Genomic DNA, 27,981 nt, shown 5'->3' on the forward strand with positions numbered 1-27,981 from the left:
GATATTTTCACCAGCCGTACATGACGCCGAAAATGCTGGTGTTAGGATAAATAATATCTAGATGCGGAAAGAGAAAGGAGTTATCACTTACATCGTGCATGCAACGAACAGTCATCCTCCGTCAGGGAGGCAGTTCTGCACTTGCATCCATGTGGTAGATCTACAATTTACCATAATGACATGCATTATGTGTGACTGACTGTCCAGACTCAGTAGAGTGTAGACTTATCTTTTCCTTTCCAGAACATAGGACTGTTTCATCCTTTTCAGAGAAGGGATGGGAGAGCAAGTGGGCCTCACAGCACAAACAAAATTTCATCTCATGAGACTTTTTACGAAAACCTACTGCAATGATAAGGCGTTTGCACCTCTGTTGCTTTTTAAACGGCGTATCAATGTCTCCCGCAAAGTCGAATGCGCCCCCTTGTAGACCCCTTCAGCTGTCTTCAAATTCATGCTTTGGTCATGTGTCGGGGCCTATGCCTATCAGGATTTTCATGTGGGTTGATATTTCACATCTTACCAGACAAGGTTTTGTATGCAAATGGAATTGGTTGGAGACAACCCATTCAATGCAAGCATGCCCAACAAAGGGTGCATACCTGGTCGTAGCGTGTGCAATTCATTTAGCTTCCCATCCTTTCTTTACCCAAACTCGACTGTAGTGTTCCTTCTTTTTAAACTCATGTTCATGTCTGTGTTCTCATTTTCACTTTGTTTGTTCCACTATGTGAAGGTATCCTGATGGGCTGCTTGCTTCTCTTCAGTCCCCTGTTGCTGATTGGCTGCAATGGTAAGATAATTATATTATGGTGGATGAATTTGGGTATGCCAATGTCATTTATTTCATGTGTGTTGGATATCAATGTTGTTTGCTTCCCTGGTGTTGTGTGAAGGCAAATAGTCAAATACCAAATGCAGCATTGTGCTAGTATTGACAGGTCATTGTCACTAGTGATTTGGGTATTGAGTTAGCATTGTGATAGTATTGTCTGGTCACTAGTCGTTTGAGTATTGAGTTAGCGTTGTGACACTGCACTCTCCTGTATACCCATGCAGGTCAACCTGTCAGTTTAATTGCAGATGGTACAGGACAGCACCCACCATACACAGTGACATTTGGTGATGGACAACCTACAGCCGATGTTATCAGTTACTTACCTGGATGTGTTGTGCTCAGTGGATCAGGGCCATGGATTCGACTGGAGAAGACTGATGGTAGTCTAGTGTTGGGTGAGACAGGTGCCTTCTCAGGACTTACTAGTGCAACGGTGAACAGCACAGCACATCCGATACTGGACACGTCATACACTGGCCTGTACCATTGCAGAACAGTGGATCACAACTCTCGCCAGACATATCAACTCAACATTGTAGGTAAGTTTAAAACCATTTCCTATTTTCTGTGCAATAATCTCCTACTGACTGTGTACTCTACAGCATGGTTACTGGAGTAGAATGGAGAATGAAATTGAGAAATGATTTATAAGCAACCATGAATAGAGTAGAGTCACGGTTCACTGCACAGTCCACTGTTCACATTGCTGGGATTGTACAGTCCAGGACTGGTATTTCCACAAGGCTGGATTTCATTTACCAGCACTGTATCTGTATTGTACTGGTACATGCTGCATCATTGATGTGCTGATTGTACATTTTTAAATGTCTTGTACCAATACTGGGGTAAGTCGCTGTGTCACTTCTCAGTGTGCATCGTGTTATAACCGTGAAGTATACACTACAATTTTTTTCCCTAGGGTTCCCTGGAAGAAGGTCATGCCTGTTGGGACTCCTCTAGTCAAATAATACACTCTACTACTACTACTTATACTACTACTGCTGCTGCTGCTGCTGCTGCTGCTGCTGCTGCTGCTGCTGCTGCTGCCGCTGCTGCTGCTACTGCTACTACTACTACTACTACTACTCCACTAAGTACAGTCATTAAGTTTTATTCACGCCACAGATTAATTGCTGACCCTCTGATCATTTGGGAGACTAAAATCCGTCTTCATTTATATTATGACTTATGGTATGAATTCTGGAGCTGAGTTTTCGATTCCTTTGAGCAACTGGCTTGAATTTTTGCTTCCTTTGTCTCCAGAACTGTGCCCTGATCTAGTATCAGCGCACTTCAATTACCAACCCATAGCAAGTTTCAGCAGGGCGATTGGTACGCATATCGAAATCATGTGCCAAGGAGGGTATCTTCCGAGCAATGGTCTGGCTATCACCAACTCTATATGCCAGATTGGCGGAGTCTGGTACCCAAGTCCACCAGGATGTGAAAGTAAGTGTGTATATTAAATATGCGGGCTTTAGGAGTATGGGGAAGTGAGTTGTTTTGGAACTTCATCTGGGTATGCTCAGTTGCCGTACAAGAACAGTTTGAAAGCGGCTTCGAATGGACATGAAGTTGTGCGCAGGTCATTGGTGTCTCAAAGTGTTAACTGGTGATGGAGGTCACATTCTACTTGCTGTGCTTGTCTAGATATAATGATCACTCAATCTCTATACAGAGAGCGAGTGTGCGGGTAAGTACCTAGCTGCATGTACCACAACTTAACATTGGTCTGTTGTGAATTGTGAAATGGTTCCCACTTCGGTGCTTAAGCCTAGTTCACATTCGAGGCAACGGTGACGGTACGGGTTGTAAGGGCTTGTCGGAACGGCTGCGGCGAGATGTAAAAGCCTGTACGATTCGAATGACATTGCAATGCTCAACGTCGAACGGCGCGAGTCATAAGGCATGGTCCGTGACAGATTCACGGACCATGTCAGTCACGTAGTCACAGACTTCTTTTAAATTATTTCTCCTTGCTTGAAGCGCAATCAAGTTCACAATACAGTAAAAGGTGTAACTACCGAACACCGTGACTAGCGACCAGCCTGGTACTACAGACCACCGTGACTAGCGACCAGCCTGGTACTACAGACCACCGTGACTAGCGACCAGCCTGGTACTACAGACCACCGTGACTAGCGACCAGCCTGGTACTACAGACCACCGTGACTAGCGACCAGCCTGGTACTACAGACCACAGTGACTAGCGACCAGCCTGGTACTACAGACCACCGTGACTAGCGACCAGCCTGGTACTACAGACCACCGTGACTAGCGACCAGCCTGGTACTACAGACCACCGTGACTAGCGACCAGCCTGGTACTACAGACCACCGTGACTAGCGACCAGCCTGGTACAACAGACCACCGTGACTAGCGACCAGCCTGGTACTACAGACCACAGTGACTAGCGACCAGCCTGGTACTACAGACCACCGTGACTAGGGACCAGCCTGGTACTACAGACCACCGTGACTAGCGACCAGCCTGGTACTACCGACCACCGTGACTAGCGACCGGCCTGGTACTACAGACCCCCGTGACTAGCGACCGGCCTGGTACTACAGACCACCGTGACTAGCGACCGGCCTCGTACTACAGACCACCGTGACTAGCGACCAGCCTGGTACCACAGACCACCGTGACTAGCGACCAGCCTGGTACTACAGACCACCGTGACTAGCGACCAGCCTGGTACTACAGACCACCGTGACTAGCGACCAGCCTGGTACTACCGACCACCGTGACTAGCGACCAGCCTGGTACTACAGACCACCGTGACTAGCGACCAGCCTGGTACTACAGACCACGGTGACTAGCGACCGGCCTGGTACTACAGACCACCGTGACTAGCGACCGGCCTGGTACTACAGACCACCGTGACTAGCGACCAGCCTGGTACTACAGACCACCGTGACTAGCGACCAGCCTGGTACTCCCGACCACCGTGACTAGCGACCAGCCTGGTACTACAGACCACCGTGACTAGCGACCAGCCTGGCACTACAGACCTCGGTGACTAGCGACCAGCCTGGTACTACAGACCACCGTGACTAACGACCGGCCTGGTACTACAGACCACCGTGACTAGCGACCAGCCTGGTACTACCGACCACCGTGACTAGCGACCGGCCTGGTACTACAGACCACAGTGACTAGCGACCGGCCTGGTACTACAGACCACCGTGACTAGCGACCAGCCTGGTACTACAGACCACCGTGACTAGCGACCAGCCTGGTACTACAGACCACCGTGACTAGCGACCAGCCTGGTACTACAGACCACCGTGACTAGCGACCAGCCTGGTACTACCGACCACCGTGACTAGCGACCAGCCTGGTACTACAGACCACCGTGACTAGCGACCAGCCTGGTACTACAGACCACGGTGACTAGCGACCGGCCTGGTACTACAAACCACCGTGACTAGCGACCGGCCTGGTACTACAGACCACCGTGACTAGCGACCAGCCGTGTACTACAGACCACCGTGACTAGCGACCGGCCTGGTACTACTGACCACCGTGACTAGCGACCAGCCTGGTACTACAGACCACCGTGACTAGCGACCGGCCTGGTTCTACAGACCACCGTGACTAGCGACCGGCCTGGTACTACAGACCACCGTGACTAGTGACCAGCCTGGTACTACCGACCACCGTGACTAGCGACCAGCCTGGTACTACAGACCACCGTGACTAGCGACCAGCCTGGTACTACAGACCACCGTGACTAGCGACCAGCCTGGTACTACAGACCACCGTGACTAGCGACCAGCCTGGTACTACAGACCACCGTGACTAGCGACCAGCCTGGTACTACCGACCACCGTGACTAGCGACCAGCCTGGTACTACAGACCACCGTGACTAGCGACCAGCCTGGTACTACAGACCACGGTGACTAGCGACCGGCCTGGTACTACAGACCACCGTGACTAGCGACCGGCCTGGTACTACAGACCACCGTGACTAGCGACCAGCCTGGTACTACAGACCACCGTGACTAGCGACCAGCCTGGTACTCCCGACCACCGTGACTAGCGACCAGCCTGGTACTACAGACCACCGTGACTAGCGACCAGCCTGGCACTACAGACCTCGGTGACTAGCGACCAGCCTGGTACTACAGACCACCGTGACTAGCGACCGGCCTGGTACTACAGACCACCGTGACTAGCGACCAGCCTGGTACTACCGACCACCGTGACTAGCGACCGGCCTGGTACTACAAAACACAGTGACTAGCGACCGGCCTGGTACTACAGACCACCGTGACTAGCGACCAGCCTGGTACTACAGACCACCGTGACTAGCGACCAGCCTGGTACTACAGACCACCGTGACTAGCGACCAGCCTGGCACTACAGGCCTCGGTGACTAGCGACCAGCCTGGTACTACAGACCACCGTGACTAGCGACCGGCCTGGTACTACAGACCACCGTGACTAGCGACCAGCCTGGTACTACCGACCACCGTGACTAGCGACCGGCCTGGTACTACAAAACACAGTGACTAGCGACCGGCCTGGTACTACAGACCACCGTGACTAGCGACCAGCCTGGTACTACAGACCACCGTGACTAGCGACCAGCCTGGTACTACAGACCACCGTGACTAGCGACCAGCCTGGTACTACAGACCACCGTGACTAGCGACCAGCCTGGTACTACCGACCACCGTGACTAGCGACCAGCCTGGTACTACAGACCACCGTGACTAGCGACCAGCCTGGTACTACAGACCACGGTGACTAGCGACCGGCCTGGTACTACAAACCACCGTGACTAGCGACCGGCCTGGTACTACAGACCACCGTGACTAGCGACCAGCCGTGTACTACAGACCACCGTGACTAGCGACCGGCCTGGTTCTACTGACCACCGTGACTAGCGACCAGCCTGGTACTACAGACCACCGTGACTAGCGACCAGCCTGGTACTCCCGACCACCGTGACTAGCGACCAGCCTGGTACTACAGACCACCGTGACTAGCGACCAGCCTGGCACTACAGACCTCGGTGACTAGCGACCAGCCTGGTACTACAGACCACCGTGACTAACGACCGGCCTGGTACTACAGACCACCGTGACTAGCGACCAGCCTGGTACTACCGACCACCGTGACTAGCGACCGGCCTGGTACTACAGACCACAGTGACTAGCGACCGGCCTGGTACTACAGACCACCGTGACTAGCGACCAGCCTGGTACTACAGACCACCGTGACTAGCGACCAGCCTGGTACTACAGACCACCGTGACTAGCGACCAGCCTGGTACTACAGACCACCGTGACTAGCGACCAGCCTGGTACTACCGACCACCGTGACTAGCGACCAGCCTGGTACTACAGACCACCGTGACTAGCGACCAGCCTGGTACTACAGACCACGGTGACTAGCGACCGGCCTGGTACTACAAACCACCGTGACTAGCGACCGGCCTGGTACTACAGACCACCGTGACTAGCGACCAGCCGTGTACTACAGACCACCGTGACTAGCGACCGGCCTGGTACTACTGACCACCGTGACTAGCGACCAGCCTGGTACTACAGACCACCGTGACTAGCGACCGGCCTGGTTCTACAGACCGCCGTGACTAGCGACCGGCCTGGTACTACAGACCACCGTGACTAGTGACCAGCCTGGTACTACCGACCACCGTGACTAGCGACCAGCCTGGTACTACAGACCACCGTGACTAGCGACCAGCCTGGTACTACAGACTACCGTGACTAGCGACCAGCCTGGTACTACAGACCACCGTGACTAGCGACCAGCCTGGTACTACAGACCACCGTGACTAGCGACCAGCCTGGTACTACCGACCACCGTGACTAGCGACCAGCCTGGTACTACAGACCACCGTGACTAGCGACCAGCCTGGTACTACAGACCACGGTGACTAGCGACCGGCCTGGTACTACAGACCACCGTGACTAGCGACCGGCCTGGTACTACAGACCACCGTGACTAGCGACCAGCCTGGTACTACAGACCACCGTGACTAGCGACCAGCCTGGTACTCCCGACCACCGTGACTAGCGACCAGCCTGGTACTACAGACCACCGTGACTAGCGACCAGCCTGGCACTACAGACCTCGGTGACTAGCGACCAGCCTGGTACTACAGACCACCGTGACTAGCGACCGGCCTGGTACTACAGACCACCGTGACTAGCGACCAGCCTGGTACTACCGACCACCGTGACTAGCGACCGGCCTGGTACTACAAAACACAGTGACTAGCGACCGGCCTGGTACTACAGACCACCGTGACTAGCGACCAGCCTGGTACTACAGACCACCGTGACTAGCGAATAGCCTGGTACTACAGACCACCGTGACTAGCGACCAGCCTGGCACTACAGGCCTCGGTGACTAGCGACCAGCCTGGTACTACAGACCACCGTGACTAGCGACCGGCCTGGTACTACAGACCACCGTGACTAGCGACCAGCCTGGTACTACCGACCACCGTGACTAGCGACCGGCCTGGTACTACAAAACACAGTGACTAGCGACCGGCCTGGTACTACAGACCACCGTGACTAGCGACCAGCCTGGTACTACAGACCACCGTGACTAGCGACCAGCCTGGTACTACAGACCACCGTGACTAGCGACCAGCCTGGTACTACAGACCACCGTGACTAGCGACCAGCCTGGTACTACCGACCACCGTGACTAGCGACCAGCCTGGTACTACAGACCACCGTGACTAGCGACCAGCCTGGTACTACAGACCACGGTGACTAGTGACCGGCCTGGTACTAAAAACCACCGTGACTAGCGACCGGCCTGGTACTACAGACCACCGTGACTAGCGACCAGCCGTGTACTACAGACCACCGTGACTAGCGACCGGCCTGGTTCTACTGACCACCGTGACTAGCGACCAGCCTGGTACTACAGACCACCGTGACTAGCGACCGGCCTGGTTCTACAGACCACCGTGACTAGCGACCGGCCTGGTACTACAGACCACCGTGACTAGTGACCAGCCTGGTACTACCGACCACCGTGACTAGCGACCAGCCTGGTACTACAGACCACCGTGACTAGCGACCAGCCTGGTACTACAGACCACCGTGACTAGCGACCAGCCTGGTACTACAGACCACCGTGACTAGCGACCAGCCTGGTACTACAGACCACCGTGACTAACGACCGGCCTGGTACTACAGACCACCGTGACTAGCGACCAGCCTGGTACTACCGACCACCGTGACTAGCGACCGGCCTGGTACTACAGACCACAGTGACTAGCGACCGGCCTGGTACTACAGACCACCGTGACTAGCGACCAGCCTGGTACTACAGACCACCGTGACTAGCGACCAGCCTGGTACTACAGACCACGGTGACTAGCGACCAGCCTGGTACTACAGACCACCGTGACTAGCGACCAGCCTGGTACTACCGACCACCGTGACTAGCGACCAGCCTGGTACTACAGACCACCGTGACTAGCGACCAGCCTGGTACTACAGACCACGGTGACTAGCGACCGGCCTGGTACTACAAACCACCGTGACTAGCGACCGGCCTGGTACTACAGACCACCGTGACTAGCGACCAGCCGTGTACTACAGACCACCGTGACTAGCGACCGGCCTGGTACTACTGACCACCGTGACTAGCGACCAGCCTGGTACTACAGACCACCGTGACTAGCGACCGGCCTGGTTCTACAGACCACCGTGACTAGCGACCGGCCTGGTACTACAGACCACCGTGACTAGTGACCAGCCTGGTACTACCGACCACCGTGACTAGCGACCAGCCTGGTACTACAGACCACCGTGACTAGCGACCAGCCTGGTACTACAGACCACCGTGACTAGCGACCAGCCTGGTACTACAGACCACCGTGACTAGCGACCAGCCTGGTACTACAGACCACCGTGACTAGCGACCAGCCTGGTACTACAGACCATCGTGACTAGCGACCGGCCTGGTACTACAGACCACCGTGACTAGCGACCAGCCTGGTACTACAGACCACCGTGACTAGCGACCGGCCTGGTACTACAGACCACCGTGACTAGCGACCAGCCTGGTACTACCGACCACCGTGACTAGCGACCAGCCTGGTACTACAGACCACCGTGACTAGCGACCAGCCTGGTACTACCGACCACCGTGACTAGCGACCAGCCTGGTACTACAGACCACCGTGACTAGCGACCAGCCTGGTACTACAGACCACGGTGACTAGCGACCGGCCTGGTACTACAGACCACCGTGACTAGCGACCGGCCTAGTACTACAGACCACCGTGACTAGCGACCAGCCTGGTACTACAGACCACCGTGACTAGCGACCAGCCTGGTACTCCCGACCACCGTGACTAGCGACCAGCCTGGTACTACAGACCACCGTGACTAGCGACCAGCCTGGCACTACAGACCTCGGTGACTAGCGACCAGCCTGGTACTACAGACCACCGTGACTAGCGACCAGCCTGGCACTACAGACCTCGGTGACTAGCGACCAGCCTGGTACTACAGACCACCGTGACTAGCGACCGGCCTGGTACTACAGACCACCGTGACTAGCGACCAGCCTGGTACTACCGACCACCGTGACTAGCGACCGGCCTGGTACTACAGACCACAGTGACTAGCGACCGGCCTGGTACTACAGACCACCGTGACTAGCGACCAGCCTGGTACTACAGACCACCGTGACTAGCGACCAGCCTGGTACTACAGACCACCGTGACTAGCGACCAGCCTGGTACTACAGACCACCGTGACTAGCAACCAGCCTGGTACTACCGACCACCGTGACTAGCGACCAGCCTGGTACTACAGACCACCGTGACTAGCGACCAGCCTGGTACTACAGACCACGGTGACTAGCGACCGGCCTGGTACTACAAACCACCGTGACTAGCGACCGGCCTGGTACTACAGACCACCGTGACTAGCGACCAGCCGTGTACTACAGACCACCGTGACTAGCGACCGGCCTGGTTCTACTGACCACCGTGACTAGCGACCAGCCTGGTACTACAGACCACCGTGACTAGCGACCGGCCTGGTTCTACAGACCACCGTGACTAGCGACCGGCCTGGTACTACAGACCACCGTGACTAGTGACCAGCCTGGTACTACCGACCACCGTGACTAGCGACCAGCCTGGTACTACAGACCACCGTGACTAGCGACCAGCCTGGTACTACAGACCACCGTGACTAGCGACCAGCCTGGTACTACAGACCACCGTGACTAGCGACCAGCCTGGTACTACAGACCACCGTGACTAGCGACCAGCCTGGTACTACAGACCACCGTGACTAGCGACCGGCCTGGTACTACAGACCACCGTGACTAGCGACCAGCCTGGTACTACAGACCACCGTGACTAGCGACCGGCCTGGTACTACAGACCACCGTGACTAGCGACCAGCCTGGTACTACCGACCACCGTGACTAGCGACCAGCCTGGTACTACAGACCACCGTGACTAGCAACAAGCCTGGTACTACAGACCACCGTGACTAGCGACCAGCCTGGTACTACCGACCACCGTGACTAGCGACCAGCCTGGTACTACAGACCACCGTGACTAGCGACCAGCCTGGTACTACAGACCACCGTGACTAGCGACCAGCCTGGTACTACAGACCACCGTGATTAGCGACCAGCCTGGTACTACAGACCGCCGTGACTAGCGACCAGCCTGGTACTACCGACCACCGTGACTAGCGACCAGCCTGGTTCTACAGACCACCGTGACTAGCGACCGGCCTGGTACTACAGACCACCGTGACTAGCGACCAGCCTGGTACTACCGACCACGGTGACTAGCGACCAGCCTGGTACTACAGACCACCGTTACTAGCGACCAGCCTGGTACTACAGACCACCGTGACTAGCGACCGGCCTGGTACTACAGACCACCGTGACTAGCGAGCGGCCTGGTACTGAAGACCACCGTGACTAGCGACCGGCCTGGTACTACCGACCACCGTGACTAGCGACCGGCCTGGTACTACAGACCACCGTGACTAGCGACCAGCCTGGTACTACAGACCACCGTGACTAGCGACCGGCCTGGTACTACAGACCACCGTGACTAGCGACCAGCCTGGTACTACAGACCACCGTGACTAGCGACCGGCCTGGTACTACAGACCACCGTGACTAGCGACCAGCCTGGTACTACCGACCACCGTGACTAGCGACCAGCCTGGTACTACAGACCACCGTGACTAGCAACAAGCCTGGTACTACAGACCACCGTGACTAGCGACCAGCCTGGTACTACCGACCACCGTGACTAGCGACCAGCCTGGTACTACAGACCACCGTGACTAGCGACCAGCCTGGTACTACAGACCACCGTGACTAGCGACCAGCCTGGTACTACAGACCACCAAGATTAGCGACCAGCCTGGTACTACAGACCACCGTGACTAGCAACCAGCCTGGTACTACCGACCACCGTGACTAGCGACCAGCCTGGTACTACAGACCACCGTGACTAGCGACCGGCCTGGTACTACAGACCACCGTGACTAGCGACCAGCCTGGTACTACCGACCACGGTGACTAGCGACCAGCCTGGTACTACAGACCACCGTGACTAGCGACCAGCCTGGTACTACAGACCACCGTGACTAGCGACCGGCCTGGTACTACAGACCACCGTGACTAGCGACCGGCCTGGTACTACAGACCACCGTGACTAGCGACCGGCCTGGTACTACCGACCATTGTGACTAGCGACCGGCCTGGTACTACAGACCACCGTGACTAGCGACCAGCCTGGTACTACAGACCACCGTGACTAGCGACCAGCCTGGTACTACAGACCACCGTGACTAGCGACCGGCCTCGTACTACAGACCACCGTGACTATCGACCGGCCTGGTACTACAGACCACCGTGACTAGCGACCGGCCTGGTACTACAGACCACCGTGACTAGCGACCAGCCTGGTACTACAGACCACCGTGACTAGCGACCGGCCTGGTACTACAGACCACCGTGACTAGCGACCGGCCTGGTACTACCGACCACCGTGACTAGCGACCGGCCTGGTACTACGGACCACCGTGACTAGCGACCAGCCTGGTACTACAGACCACGGTGACTAGCGACCGGCCTGGTACTACCGACCACGGTGACTAGCGACCGGCCTGGTACTACCGACCACGGTGACTAGCGACCGGCCTGGTACTACAGACCACCGTGACTAGCGACCGGCCTGGTACTACAGACCACCGTGACTAGCGACCGGCCTGGTACTACCGACCACCGTGACTAGCGACCGGCCTGGTACTACAGACCACCGTGACTAGCGACCAGCCTGGTACTACAGACCACCGTGACTAGCGACCAGCCTGGTACTACAGACCACCGTGACTAGCGACCGGCCTGGTACTACAGACCACCTTGACTAGCGACCAGCCTGGTACGACAGACCACCGTGACTAGCGACCGGCCTGGTACTACAGACCACCGTGACTAGCGACCGGCCTGTTACTACAGACCACCGTGACTAGCGACTGGCCTGGTACTACACACCACCGTGACTAGCGACCGGCCTGGTACTACAGACCACTTCGTCAGGCACGGAAGGTCTCACATTCAAAATGCACTGTCACTAGCGACTACCTGCTGAACACGACCAGCGACCGCCTTTTCTTGTCCCAATGTCGAATTTGGACCCGTAACTAGCGACCGTGATGTAGCAAATCAAACATTGCTAGAAGCTCCTTCTCGAAATTTTGATGATTTTCCATGGTCGTTTCGATACTACAGCTGGACAAATGAACGCAGTCTCATTTTTACTGTGGAATCAGTGTGAACTGCACTACACCTGTCATAATTTCAAGTGCTGTCAAGAACAAACATGATAGGAAACGTCTTTGGAGAACGCATCCAAAGCGCTCTGTGATCGAATTTACTACTCGAAGGAGAAACTACGACTGAGCGGCTCCCAGTCGAAGTGCAATCACACAGCTCACCAGGTCACACTGACAGTCTGTACTGGCTAGCTAGCATGCTACGGTACATGTGCTCACCTGTACGGAACACAGGCCAGGATACGATGGCGGATACTGTCTGTACTAGTCTACAGTGAAGGTGGGAAAACTCGCAACATCGCCGCATCACGTACTGGTACACACCAGTGCAGTTTACGCTACACTACATCCAAGTCGGAGCGACTGAGTTTCCACTGTAGATCTACACACCGATACCTGTTGCCAGTGTAGTCGCACACAGATGAGGATGGAGTCGATAGTGACTAGTCCACTGCCTGGCCAGGCCAGCGCTGCTCTGGAAACCCAGTGAGTCGACATGTCGTATCGCTTCCGGTGTATAAAAAACTTGATTTTCTCTCTCTCCAAGTGTTGTATGATCTGAAAGAAGAATGTCAGTGCGCAAGTGGTGCGGGACTGTATTATCTGCATTTTGACATACATATCATATAATGGGATCCACATATGGTCGCGCCGTGCAAACCTCTAACTAAAGACCACCTGCCACTAAAGACCACTTTTCCGGGCACCAAGGGGTGGTCGTTAGTTACAGGTTTTACTGTACCAGTTTTTCATGGAAAAAAAGTAGCCCTGAAAGTGGTGGCATTCAAATATTAGCCCCGGGGAATGATAGAACAGTTTCTCTGTCACGCTCCTGAGCTGTCCCTAAGTCCAATGAAGTGGCCTAAGATCATATCTTCAAAAAAATTCAACTCAAGTCGTGCCAGCCATTCTGTGAGTTATCGTGACAAGCGTAATGTTCAAAATGCTAAAATTGTCCTCACGTACGAATCGGGAGTTGTCGGCGCATTGTCGGCGCACGACGACGTCTCCTGTTCACACTCGATTTGCAACCGTTGTGTACTCTTGGGTCTCTGTCTTCACCCATCTGCTGTATTAAACGTTGAATCAATTCACCTCTTGCCCTGGCTTCCCCCATCTGTACGGTAGTAAGGTTGTGTTCCCGTTCCTGGTATTCACGTTCAATGCCGTTAGACCGTCCAGTCGCTTCCCGGTCATCCTCACGTCACGTCCCGTCTCGCCCAGTCGAATGTGAACTAGGAGTTAGCGCCAGGCGGTGAACACTAATGCCACTGGCAATGTTTGAGTGCACACTCATGTATGTGACTGTCTATGTGCACTTAAGATGTCTATAATACATGTGCTAGTGTGTTGGTATCTGTGTGCGTGTTCTGTGCTGTGTTCTATTTAGAAGTCTCACCAACAAGTCCCGATACTGACGGTACGTTCCACTTCTGTTTCTCTTTGCCTTGCACTTTCAGTGAGTGCATCAAGCACTGCAATGGGTTCTGAAAACACTGTAGGACCACTGTGTTGCATCTACCGGTGCAGAAATGAACATTAGATCAGTGACAACACCTTTCTGCAGCATGTACTAGAAAGGATTTGTTCTAGTCGGGCAAAGATGCAGGTGTCTTTCATGGTAGGCTGGATGTGCAGTCTGTATACGAATAGCAGTGCAAAGATGTATGTGTCTTTCAGGGTAGGCTGGATGTGCAGTCTGTATACGAATAGCAGTGCAAAGATGTATGTGTCTTTCAGGGTAGGCTGGCTGTGCAGTCTGTATACGAATAGCAGTGCAAAGATGTATGTGTCTTTCATGGTAGGCTGGCTGTGCAGTCTGTATACGAATAGCAGTGCAAAGATGTATGTGTCTTTCATGGTAGTCTCGGTGTGGACTCTGTATACGAATAGCAGTGCAAAGATGTGTCTTTCAGGGTAGGCTCGGTGTATACTCTATTATACGACCAGTATGTCTGTACCACACCACTCAGCATGTCAGAAGTTGCTGCTGGACCTCTGGTACTGAATTCATTGTTTTTTGGTTGCTACCTTGTTGCCCTAAATATCACAACGGGTGGTTCCTGCACAACTACATCAACAGTCACAGCAACGCCTAAAGCAACATCATTGATACAGCCCGCAGAATTGACAGCAACGGTGAGCTCTGCATCATCTGAACCAAGAGTAAACTCCAATGCTGATAATTCCACAGCGGAAGGCTTGCCGCTTGGCACAGCCATTGGTATTGGAAGTGTGTGTAGTGTCATCGGAGTAGCTGTGTCATCATGGTGCATCTCTTTACTGAGGAGACATTGCAGGTAGGAACTTATTATTGATTCCTAGTTTATACTGGTGTGGCATGTGTACTATTTTCCCTTGATCTGTTCTGTAAAGTACTGCGAGAGCGTTCCGTCTCGCAAGAGCATCCCACCTTGATTTCACAGACAGGAAAAATGATAATCGTATGGCAGAGTGCAACAAAGTGTCCACAGTGTGAGAACCTTGTGTGTGGAGCTCGTGTCCGCTCAGGGAAATTTCCACACACTAAGCGTACAAAAGGTATTCCAGGTTAACGCAGTGGTATTGGTTTCCCAATGCCGTGGTTTGGCTTAGTGGCATATCTGTTCATAGAACATGCAGTGATGACATGTGAAAAATAGTGCTGGCTATTTTCCACAGGTCCACCCCCCCCCCCCCCCCCCCCGGGTTAGACTGAGTTTCAGCATCCGTAGGAATACCACCACTCTGCAAATATATAAGGCGAACATGCAGCTCGTAAAGCAATGGGAGGCCCGCCAGCAAAGGGGTTCAACGACCGAAAAGCCTATTTGCTGCAGCCACATTTCCTTCTTACCAGGCCACAAATTCCTAATTCACTGTGGGATGCAGCGTGGCTGGAAAAATCCTTCCGCTTCCAAGCAGGACTTGATCCTGATACCGGCTCTACCATCCCCTGTGTCAACACACTAGAATACTGCCGAAAACTGGATTACTGATTCGATTATAGAGACTTATTGATAGAAAAGAAAAGAAGCACTGGCAAGAAAGGAATGAAACGACACTAGGTTTACCCTGTCAGTCCAAAACAGGTATGCGCATGCTCATTACCACATTCTCCCAAACGTGGCTGCCCGTAGCACCAAATCTAGACCACAGAAAGCAGACCCACGTGGGCTTGAAATGCGCGGCGAGTAGAAGTTACTTAGGACAATTAATAGAGCAGAACATTGGTTGTATATGACAAAGGTCAGAATTACAATTCATTATTAAGTGCAAGAATATTGAACTTATTGATGATGTCATCAATTCTACTTCAACAGAGAAAAGGCCGGCGACGCCAGCAGCAGTGCATCAGCAGCAGCCGGTAGCAGTGCACCAGCAGCAGCCGGCAGCAGTGGACCTGACGCTAAAAACAGTAATGTCATTTTGATTGGCAATATCAGGATCGAGCAGAGCTGTATTAGCGACAGTACACACGGATGACCGGAGCACATGGATTTGAGATCCCAACAGCATTGATGTGTAAGTCCACTTCCTACAAACCAGTACTACTTGTACATGCAAAGCACAATAGGGAAACTATGGTTCAGAATAGAAATCTCAGTACTCGTAGTCTTCAGGGTGCTGAGCCGAATTGCCTTGGTCCGGGGAAGCGGAGACATTCCCTTCCTCCTTTATTGCCGATCGAACTCACCACTTCCACCAAAACTGGGTGACAGCCGCCCTACTAGATTGTGATTTGTATGCAAAATACCACTGAAAGTGCCATCTCCTTTCAAAAGCATGGAGGAAAGTGATCGACCTATATGTTGTAGTTTATTGGACGCTGAGTCAACTGGTTTTGGTCCGAGAAGGCTGCGATGCAGCTTTCGAGCATTATTCCCAATTTCACACGGTGGGGGAAGAGGATACGTGCTCTGCGTGCACCAGTCAGTGTTCCTGCATGCTACAACTTGCAACCTGTTTGTGTGCTTTCCTGTCACTCGAGTTGAACCTTGGTGTGAAAGTTGTGGCCTGCAGGCATGGTGATCAGGTGAAAGATGTACACATGAGCACGGCACTGCTTACTCGACCGTGTTCAATCGGGAGTAATGGCCCAACGCTGCATCGCAGCCTTCTCGCACCAAACCCCGTTGACTCCGTGTCCAAAAGACTACAACATATGCGCAAATCACGTTTACCCATGCATTAATTAGAAGGAAATGGCACTTTTAGTGACATTTTGCATACAAATCCCCATCTAGGAGGAAACAGTCACCCGTTTTCGGTGTAAATGGTGTGTTTGATTGGGAATAAAGGAGGAAGGGAGTGTCTCAGCTTCCTTGGATCAATACCATTCGACTCAGCACCCTGAAATTTTGATTCTAGGCCATACTCCCGTGCATCTGTTCTGTCATTCCACGAATGGGCATGGAATGCAGCCGGGACCCATATCCCAGAATCGGAATGAGCATGGTAAACAAACGCGCGCATGGACTCGTGAATCTGGCAAACGTTTTGTGCAGCTCCGGAAACGCCGGTCGGTAGTTTTTTTTTTAGTACAAGCACGACATGTTGTTTCTCTAGCCTTGTGAAGATTAGCAGTAGTGGCAATCTTGCTGCCGGACGTTTCTGCATGCGCCATACGACAGTCAAGATGAAGTCGCGGCCGAATGCGGCGTATATCTCCGATCGTCCGTAACTAGGGTGCTTTTGCATGGCGTTTGGCTGTTGCTTCATCATGACTATTTGACCTCGTCTCAGTCACAGAAACATATCTAGCTTTACACGGATTTGAAGTGTTTTTTGGCAGAGACAAGGCAATGTTGTTGGAGGACGTGACGTGACAGGCTCAGTGCCTGTTTGAGTCATTATCTGCTATGGATAGTCGGGCTCGAGAACGAGTTCTGGCTTGTCTCACTGTGATTCTGGAGGAATGGCTCGACGATGAGGAGGAGAAGTGCGAGGGCATCTTTCCAGTTCGTTTCCTGAGCGAACACTTTCTCAGACAGCGAAGTGTAAAAATACTACAAACAAGTAACTATGCCGACGTTACAGTATCAGCATATACCCTGCATGATTAGAGAGAATCGCATTGGAAGTTTTGGTGGCGGAGGTATGCAAGAGCGACAAAGCCCACGGTGGCCGATGTGCATTTTCATTCCGCTCGGAATGAGAACTCATTCCACATTTTCTTTGGAATCGCCAGAATCGATTCTGCCCCATTCATTCCTGGACCGGAATGGGAACTACAAAGAAGAAATGAAGTCGCATGCATTAAACAAACGCACCGGAACCAAAACATGGCGGAATGACTTTGGAATGGTGTCGGAATGACATCGAACAAACGCAATCTCAGGGGATAGTGTAATGCTTCCTAACTGTTTTCTTCCATCCATTCCACTTTGTCTCTCTTTCTTTCTCTCCCTCCCTCACTCTCTCTCTCTCTGTGTCTCTGTCTCTCTCTGTGTCTCTGTCTCTGTCTCTCTCTATCTCTCTCTCTCTCTCTCTCTCTCTCTCTCTCTCTCTCTCTCTCTCTCTCTCTCTCTCTCTCTCTCTCTCTCTCTCTCTCTCTCTTTCTATCTCTCTCTTTCTTTCTCCCTCTCAATGTTGTCATCTTCGGCCTTGTTCTCCGTCAGCTCTACTTCTGCTCTCTCATTCTGTCTGTATTTCCGTGTTTCTTTCTCTCTTCCTGTCCATTTTCCCGTACTCCAGGAAATCGGGCAAGCATGTCATAAACTAGACCACGGTTCTTCTCGCTGACGTGCTCATCTGTACTGCCCTATGTCTAGGACTATCGGCCAACGCATTCACGCACGCACACACGCACATATATATGTGTGTTCGGGCATGACACCAGGCTAAAAATACTGGCGGTCAATTCATCAGCCTTGCAAACTGTTGAATTGTGAAATCCCAGCACAAGTTGTCATGTCTAACATAGCTGTTCGCTATCATCGCTTCCGCGATGGGCAGGTCTGAGGTCTGAGGTTCGTGCATGTGTGTGTGTGTACACACACACACATGCACGAACCTCAGACCTCAGACCTGCCCATCGCGGAAGCGATGATAGCGAACAGCTATGTTAGACATGACAACTTGTGCTGGGATTTCACAATTCAACAGTTTGCAAGGCTGATGAATTGACCGCCAGTATTTTTAGCCTGGTGTCATGCACGAACACACACACACACACACATACGAACATACGCGCGCACAAACACACATAAACCCGCTCACAAAGCTTTCGTATCCACCGTTTGTTTGCTGCGTGCAATTTTCCCCACCGTTAAAGTTGCTGTGCATAATTGAGCATCGCAGCTTCCGACCTACAGTATCTTTGCAAACTGCTTGGGCAGGGGTGGCTCGATCCACACCAAGTTCAACACACACCTGCATGCCACTCTCCTACTTTTAGTCACCAAATGCAAAATCCTACAAAAATTGCCCTTTCCTCATGTGTAACATGTTTGCAATGCCCGCATTACACAATTCATCATAATCAATCTTAGTTGTCACCCGTCCACTTGTATGCACCCCTGGTCACCAACTGCTAGCCAACACCCTTCCTCAGCAAACACTTGAAGAAATAGGATTGTTCTTTTAGGGGTGGCAATTAATGGCCCCTCAGCTGGTTTAGCAAGTTGTATTCTTCCTTTTTTTTAAATAATACATAACTATGGAATGCTTCGGTGCCATGTTTTGTGACCGATTCTGAGCAGTCCCTAGTTTCGGTTCCCTTCCGCCTCGAGAATTACATGTGCTCCCTTTTGCTCTTTTTCTTAGTTATGAACTTTGTATGGATCTGCTTCGCCTTCGATAGTACGAGGGAAGTTGTTGTTTGTTCTATTCCGTGCATTGCCCTTTCTTTCCCGCTTTAGCGCTAGCAAATGTGCCCTGAATTGTCTTTCAATCATATCATCAGATTTTCAAATTGCATCTTTTGTGCATTGCGGTGTTCTGCCTTACGTTGTGTAAGTACTTCTTGAGCCGAGGAATAGATACTCAACGGGAGTAGATAGCATGGTATATATGATGGACCCAGCAGCAGGCCTGTTCCTATAATTAATGGGTCGGTTTGGGTGTTCTCCCTATAGCGGGTCGGTTTGAGTCGCATATATGGACAGCTCAGAGTGCACAGTGCGAGAGGTGCATATCGTATGCCTTATAGACACAAATATTTAGCTGGTCTCAGAGTACACAGCGTCATGCACACTCTGTGCTGAAAATAAGCAAAAAAGCAGATGTAGAAGGTCAACTAACGGAGAACTGTGCTTCAAATAAGCAAAAAGCAGATGTAGAAGGTCAACTAACGGAGAACTGAAGATCAGGGGATCAGTAAAGGTTATGGCTACGGAATGCATACCGGTATCAGAATATTCCCGTAATCTAAACAATAAAATTAATGCCGTTGCGCTACACGTCCAGTGCAGAATCTACGTAAGTTTGGCCTCTGGAAATACACCTCGTACGGAGTTTTCCCGTGTAGGCTTCTGTGGACGCGGTTGTTGTAGCTGTAGTAAAACAGCGGCAGACGATCAGGCCAATTTTTATCTTCCAGCAGGTCACGTCTTAGGAATTGCGCCAGTGTCTGGTTGAAGCGCTCTACCCGGCCTTGACTTTGTGGGTGATACGGTCGGCCGTTGATCTTTTGTGCCCGCATCTCGTCCATGAGTGCCGACAAATCACCATTGTTGAATTCTTTCCCGTTGGCCGTTTGGAGAATTCTTGGAGGTCCGTACAAGTACATCGTAGAAAGGATCACGCGGCACACTTCCTTCGCAGTTTTGCTCTGATGGCACCACCCATCGCGAATCGGCTGTAACAGTCCACAATATTACAGACGTATTGGAAGCCTCGACTCGCTGGGAGCTTTTTCAAGTCCATTTGCCAGCGACTGTTCGAGTAAGGCTGTGTTTACATGAAGCGTTTCAACCCGGGTCAGATTTCAACCCGCCATGTGCATAAAATGAATGGCGCGTTTACATGACGCATTGCGCTTAACCCGGGTTGAAATTTCGCCCCGGGTTGATTTCAACCCTCCCCCCCCCCCCCCCAAGGGGAGGGTTGAAATCAACCCGGGTCAAGAAAATCGTACAACCGTACTTCTCGCGCCAGGTTTGAACAGCACTGCAGATGCAAATTTCGCGCGAACGGATTCACGTGACCATACAGGACTGTAGAAGTGGACTTTTGGCGGCATATCAGTATTTGACCCGGGTCAACTGTGTTCATGTAAACGCTCGCCTCTTTTGTCTGTCGTACAGACTTTCAACCCGGGCTGAACTCGACCCGGGTTGAAACTTCTCATGTAAACACAGCCTAAGGGGCCTATTATTATGTGCAACTCCAGCCCGGGCTGGAGCGAGCGGGCCAGCCCGCCAAGGGTGTTTACATGTGCAAGGCGGGCTGGTCGCCAGCCCGAAGTGAGTTTATATGCACTGAGCACATACCAGCCCGTTGTGAGTATGCAGCAAACACACTACGACTGTATAGTGTGCTGCCCCGGGCTGAAACGCAGGGCTGCAAGCCATACTCAGGTTATAAACCTAACAACTTTTTTTCTCACACAATGTATTCTTCTGCTGATTTCTTTTCGCGCTGTGGCACATGTTTGGTGTGTTGTATCACCTCGTTTCTTTTCCCTGTTTTTCACATTTTTAGCGGTCCATATCACAAGCCGGCTCGTGATAGCGAGCCGGCAGTAGACCTCACGGCATCACCCCGGGCCAAACGCAAAGTGTTTTACGTTGGCAACGTGCAGCCACACTGCTCCGCATCATCAATTGCTGAATGGTGCTCTGCCCGAGGAGTGCAGATTCAGGAAGGTGTCATATTTGCATCCAAGCACTTCAGAACTGCCTACGCACGGGTGACCGTCGAGGCAGCTGATGAGAACACAGTCGGTGACAAAGGGTTCTGGCCGGATGCTCTTTCGCACACGGTTAGGCCCTGGCGTTTTGCCGCGGACAGTTTTGACACCAGCAATGCCAACCAGGCAAACAACGTCCTCTCCTCAGGCTCAGCATGATGGCGCGACCACAGCTGAATCCACTGGCTCGGCCCTACTTCCCCCCTTGCCAGGGTAAACTGACCTTGCTTTCCGTAAATTGCCGCTCAATCGTTAACAAATCTGCCGAACTGTCTGTCATTGCTGATTTCAACAAGCCTGATGTCATCTGTCTAAATGAAACATGGCTAAATCCAAGCATAGCGCTCACCATCTCCGGTTATACCACACTTCGTCGCGACCGACCACCTCATGATAACAAATCCGGTACGGCAACCAGAGGATATGGTGGAGTTGCGATTCTTGTCCGGCAAAATCGCTTCGGAAGAGTCCAAGTTCGCGACGACCTTGCTCGTCCGACCTGTGAATCCGTATGGGTTGAGCTTCACCCAATCGTAGGCTCCCCGACACCCATCCTCGTCTGCTGTACCTACCGTCCGCCCTGTGATATGCTAGCTAGTGCTTTGGTAACCGTTCCCATGTCATCGTACCATGTCATAATGGCTGGGGACTTCAACAGTAAGCACAAACGGTGGTGCCCATCGGATTTAACGTGTCCTGCTGGGGCGGCACTTTTTCGCACCCTTACCTGCTTCGGTTTGGATCAGCTGGTGCAGAGTCCAACGCACACAACATCTTCCGGAACACAGTCATGTCTAGACCTTGTCTTCACCAACCAACCCCTGCTGGCGACGGACGTTCACACAGCTTGCGCTCTTGGCTCCTCGGACCATCTCATGGTTTCATGCCAGTTCGCCGTCTCATTGCCCTCGGATCCAGACCTGCCACTTCCTTCTCGCAAACCGTTCCCATATCGCTTCCGTCGAGTTCCCTCTCAGTGCTGGGACTCTATGAACGCTGATTTCTCCTGCCACGACTGGTCGTTTCTGCAACCAGAAGGCTCTCCCACTGTTGACGCCGCGGTAGATCACTTTGCAGCCGTCCTTGAACGAGGGTTCCAACAGCACCTCTCTAACTTTGCTATCGGCTACAACAACCGGAAACATTCCAACCCAACATCCTCGACATCTAGTCCCCCATGGGTGACACGGTCCCTCGTATCTGAAGTGAAGCGCAAGCGTGATCTTTTCAGCATCTACAAGAAATTCCCAACGCCGGTTAACCGGGAGGCTTACCGAGTTCAACGCAACTTCGTCAAGCACCTTTCTCGTACCTCACACCGCTCCTTTCTAAACTCTCTTTCTGCAACACTCTCCTCCCCCGATCGCCCATCACTCCACCAATTCATTCGCAACCAGTGCCGCGGGACCTCCCGCGCGCCAATCCAGTACCTGACGGACTCCAATGGCAACCGCCAGCACGATGTGAAGGCGATTGCAGACACACTGAACAAGCAGTTTGTTTCATCCGGCATTCCGGAAGATCCGAATTGGGTCATTCCATCGCTGTCCCCAGCCCCTGAACTTAGCGCACCACTCACACGCGTCGTTACCACGACTGCTACCGTCTGTAAGCACCTCAAACTCCTGAAGAATTGTAAGTCCCCTGGCGAAGATGGCATACCCAATGAGGTTCTCAAATGGCTTGCGCCATCTCTGTCCTATCCCTTGTGCCTGCTCTTTAACATGTCATATCGTACAGGAGTATTTCCGTCCGTCTGGAAATCTGCTGTTATCGTCCCGATCTATAAGAAAGGCCAACGCTCTCAGGCTGGCAACTACAGACCAATCTCTCTCCTTCCCGCTGTGTCCAAGGTCTGTGAACGTATTTTCTTTGAGTCTCTGTACTGCCACGTCACCCCAGCGCTTTCACCATCTCAATCCGGTTTCTGCCGTGGAGACTCCACAACTTTCCAACTAACACGTCTAGTACAAGACATCTACACCCAGCGGAACCTCAGGCGGCATGTTGGCATCGTGTTCTTTGACCTAGCGAAAGCTTTCGACACCGTCTGGCATCGTGGTCTGCTTGCAAAGCTAGAGTCCGTCTTCTTGGTACACGGTCCAGCCCTGCAATGGCTCTCATCCTATCTTTCCTGCCGCCACCAGACTGTCAGAGTATCTACCTCCCTATCAGACCCATTACTAGTCGTGTCTGGGGTACCCCAGGGGTCCATACTTGGGCCGCTCCTATTTCTACTGTACGTTAATGACTTGCCAGCCCTTGTACCAAATGTAAGTCTTTTTGCTGACGACACTGCTCTGATGTGCTCCGACAGCTCGGCAGACAACCTCACGGCCTCCATGCAGTCCGGGGTCAACGCTACAGTAACATGGATGGAAACCTGGAAACTGAAGCCTAACCTCGCCAAAACCGAGGCCATGTTCTTCTCTCCCTCGCCCCCCACTCAACTTCTGTATTTTCCTGGTCTAAATAGTACACCTATTAAAGTTGTTAACGAGCACAAGCACCTGGGCGTTATTCTCGACCGCCAACTCTCCTGGTCTCCACAAGTCCAGTCTGTGTGCAAGCGTGCGAGTGCGTCCTTAGGTATGCTACAACCCCACTGCCAACACTTGAATGATAACTGCAGAGAATTGTTCTTTAAGTCGTACATTTTGCCTATATTTGACTATTGCGATATAGCTTGGTGCGGGTTGTCTCAGACTTTACTCCACAGACTGGAGGTACATCAACGCTTGCTTCTGAAAATTCTGTTTCGAAAAGACCAAACATTTGCCTCCCTTTGTCTTTATAAACTTGCTTCCACGCACCCTCTTCTTGCCCGACATCAGCAGCATCTTTGTATCCTTGTGCAAAAAATCTTCCTAGCCCAAGTCCCGAATCATATTGCCAAGTACAACTGGTTTGTTACCACTAGACCAACACGCAATGCCTTATCACTGCCCCGAGCTAGTTCCTCTCTGTTTTTGAAATCCCCTTTCTTCTCAGCATACTCCCTTTGGTCTAACCTGCCTACTAGCATTAAGACATGCCAGGATATCAGGAAATTCACAGTCCAGCTTTCCACACTGTCTCATCCGAAGTGATCCCATGTATTATTAATGTGCCTCCCTTTCTTTTTCTCTCCCTATCTCCTTTCCCTCTCTGACAGCATCTTTCTTTTTTTCCCTTTTAGCTTGCCGTGGTTGGCTATCACCTGACCTCTCATGTTTATTGGCAGTCTTCGGACGGGCCAGGAGATGTTGAATAAATAAATAAATAAATAAATAAATAAATATCAAAGTATTTTGCAAGTAGTTCCCCTTCCTTTTTAATGTAAATCCTGCATGTCGGCAAATAAACAGTGCTCACTGCACGTCCTTCTTGTTGCTGTACAAAAAGCTTCATAGATTTTCAAGACAATATCGGGAATCCTCTTTATAACTTCCCTCAAAAGGTAAAAGTACCTATTTTGTAGTATGAACGCAGTGTCGACACCATAATAATACAACTCTGGCCCGGGCTGGTCTGTTTATATGTGCTTTTTCTGGCCCGCCTAGCCGGGATCCCGGGTGCCTCGAGGCGGGATCCCGCCTCGCCGGGCCAGCCCGCTTGCCATGTAAACGCACCACAGGTTTTGTGTGGATTTGTGGACAACCCCGAGATCCCGTTGCAGGCGGGCTGGCCCGCCTGTCGACCAGCCCGGGCTGGATCTGCACATATAATCACCCCCTAAGTGGCCTTTATTGTTCTTCGTACCAACGCTGTCTTAGGCAGAGGATTCTGTCCGGCACAGTGCTCACATTCGAGTGTTTGGCGCACCAGTTGCAGGACTGTCTCTCGGATGATAGGATAATACGAACACCGTAAGGATTCGTATATCGTCTCGGGTCCCCGATGATCAATACTATGTTCTTCTGCAATCTTGAAGTTGTAGGTTTACGACTCCCTTGATAACATGTCCAGTCCACTACAATCAGTGACGGTCTTAGTTACATGTAGGTCGGACCCCGTTGAACTTTTGCTACTACAGTACAACGCCCTCTACAAAAACATTCCCCTGTTATTTTGCACAGAACCATCATACATTAGGAGCATATGTGAGCATAATGCGGCATAATAATTATGATAACTTTTAGCATAAAAATAGCATAATTCTGCAATTATTTCTGCAATGCGAAAAGCATAATACCGCGAAAATATTAGCATAATATGTCAAGGCCTATCAAGCTACCTTCAAATATTCGTCCTTGTGCAAAGTTGTCTCTGACCCACTGCCCCCCCCCCCTCCCATTTTTCCCATACTTTTTTGTATTTTCACAGGCGGTAGCATGGCAGGAGTCTCTTTGGTGGTAGGTATTTTACTACTCACTTATCGAGAGAACCCTGATTCGCGCGAGTACCTGCAGCACTGCGGTACACATTTTACCACAAGCTCACCGGCCGGGTGAAAACAGTTCTGAGGCAATCGTCAAACTGGCCGTGCATGTCACCTTCTGGTATTTTACTACTCCCTGGTTTGTACTAATAGAAAGTTCGCCTTATCAGTGTTCGTTCTAAAGAGGGATGCGGGTATCTTAATTTTGTTTTGGTCCTTCTCTGTACCTCTCTGTACTTCTCTGTACTTCTCTGTACTTTGATGTTAATTGTGTAAAGCAAATCTTGGCCAAAGTACATTGCGGTAGAATTGATTTCACCATAATACATTGATAAGGCGACTTAGCACTAATTGAATTGAAGCATGCACGATTCCATACCATAGTAGTACACAAGAGAGAGTTTGGAAGCTTTGTCACAACTCCGAGTTTCACGTATCTCTACGATCATCAGGCAACTGATGGATCCAAAACGGGCAGCCAGAACATAAGGGGGAGCAAGGTGGGAAATTCCGAGGGGTGTCATAGGCGACGCGTATCATAGCGCAAGAGTCAGGTGCAGGCGTGAAGTTGCCAAGTCTTCAGACTTGGGGCTATGCAGCAGTAGTTCCGGCATGAATGATATAGAATAGAGCTGGGAGCAAATGCCAAATCCACACATGCCCACACCACAACACAAACATACACCCACACTCTCTCCCTTTTCTCACATACACATACACTCACACGCGCGTCCGCACACACATTCTCTAAATCTCTCTCTCTCTCACACACACACACACACACACACACACATTCATTCTCTATATCTCACACATGCACACGCACACACACATTCATTCTCTATATCACACACACACACACACGCATTCTCCAAATCTCACACACACATTCTCTAAATCTTACATACACACACACACATTCTCCAAATCTCACACAAACATTCTGTCTCTCTCTCTCTCTCTCTCTCACACACACACACACACACACACACACGGCCACAATACTCATCCTTTCATTCTCACACCTACCGCACACATACTTGCACCCGCACTTATCCAATCACCTACACGCACTCTCTTTCTCACGAATGCACACAAACACACACACACACACACATGCGCGCTCACACTCACACACACACACACACACACACACACACACACTTGGCAGCGGGACTACCAGCTACATTCACTTGACCTTGCGCGCAAAGTTACAGAGGTAGAACTTGTTTTCATGACGGCACTTGGACACAAGCTCTGACCTCTTGTTGAGGGAGCGGGTCTTGTTGGCCCAGGCAATCTCCAGCTTCTCGGCCAGACACAGGTTGCAGCGCTTCGAGATGTTAGAGTATGGTGCGGCTCTCCTCACAACGGACCACCTGATACTGTAAGGTTTGTTTTCATCCTTCAGTCTCCAGATGTGTCTGGACAGTCTCGTTGAGGTCTCGTGCTTCTTGTGGCGAATAGTATGTTGATGACCATTGAATCGTGTCTTGAATGTCCCTTCTGTTAATCCAGTGCACTTCTTCATGTCGCTGCCGGTTACATGTGCCCTGTACACAATGCTCGATGCTAGACAGTTTCCTTCCAAGGGGCAATCATTTTTGACACGGCAGTTGCAGGTTCTCACATCCTTGGTCTTATTCTGGTGGTCGCTGCGGAGGATACTATTGTTGTGTTGCTTGATGATGGTGGCGACATTTGGCATGCAACTGTAACTGAACTTTAGCGTGTTCCGGTTAAATATCTTGTATAATTTGCAACCCTTGTGGAAGTGCTTGCTGACGAGTTGCAGGAATCGCTGACCAATGTTCGTGGACACATTCTTACTGAACGGTGGGTTAAACCATGTGATATTCCGGTGTCTCTTCCTTTGTCTCTTCCTTTTCCCACTCTTCCGGCGGAGTATTCGATGTGACGATGGGGTGCTATGACGGTGCTGAAGTCTGTGAGTTGGTCGGCACGCTGGCCCTGGCCAAACTATCCGAGGTGTACAACGGCAGTGACATTTGACTCTACCGCGACGATGGGCTGGCAGTGTTCCGGAACGTATCGGGACCGGAAGTGGACAAGATCAGAAAGCACATGACCAAAGTTTTCAACAGCCTAGGACCAATAATT

At 51.7% G+C, this 27,981-nt stretch overlaps 1 protein-coding gene across 4 annotated transcripts in view; it reads left to right on the forward strand.

Moving 5' to 3' along the window:
* LOC135812047 (uncharacterized) overlaps positions 1–27,981 on the forward strand; it is a 93,689-nt gene that overhangs the window by 19,323 nt on the left and 46,385 nt on the right. For 3 of the 4 annotated variants that reach the window (XM_065325367.1, XM_065325366.1, XM_065325364.1), the window contains exons 3-9: positions 737–793; positions 1,060–1,377; positions 2,102–2,287; positions 14,058–14,087; positions 14,751–14,967; positions 15,970–16,171; positions 18,344–18,547. In XM_065325367.1, coding sequence (XP_065181439.1) covers positions 737–793; positions 1,060–1,377; positions 2,102–2,287; positions 14,058–14,087; positions 14,751–14,967; positions 15,970–16,132 — 971 coding nt within the window. In that variant the 3' untranslated portion in view covers positions 16,133–16,171; positions 18,344–18,547. Of the gene's footprint in view, positions 1–736; positions 794–1,059; positions 1,378–2,101; positions 2,288–14,057; positions 14,088–14,750; positions 14,968–15,969; positions 16,172–18,343; positions 18,548–27,981 lie in introns of those variants that run through there. The other variant, XM_065325365.1, reaches the window with a different exon arrangement.

The sequence above is a fragment of the Sycon ciliatum genome, chromosome 3 (genome assembly GCF_964019385.1).
Source record: "Sycon ciliatum chromosome 3, ocSycCili1.1, whole genome shotgun sequence".
Lineage (NCBI taxonomy): Eukaryota > Metazoa > Porifera > Calcarea > Leucosolenida > Sycettidae > Sycon > Sycon ciliatum.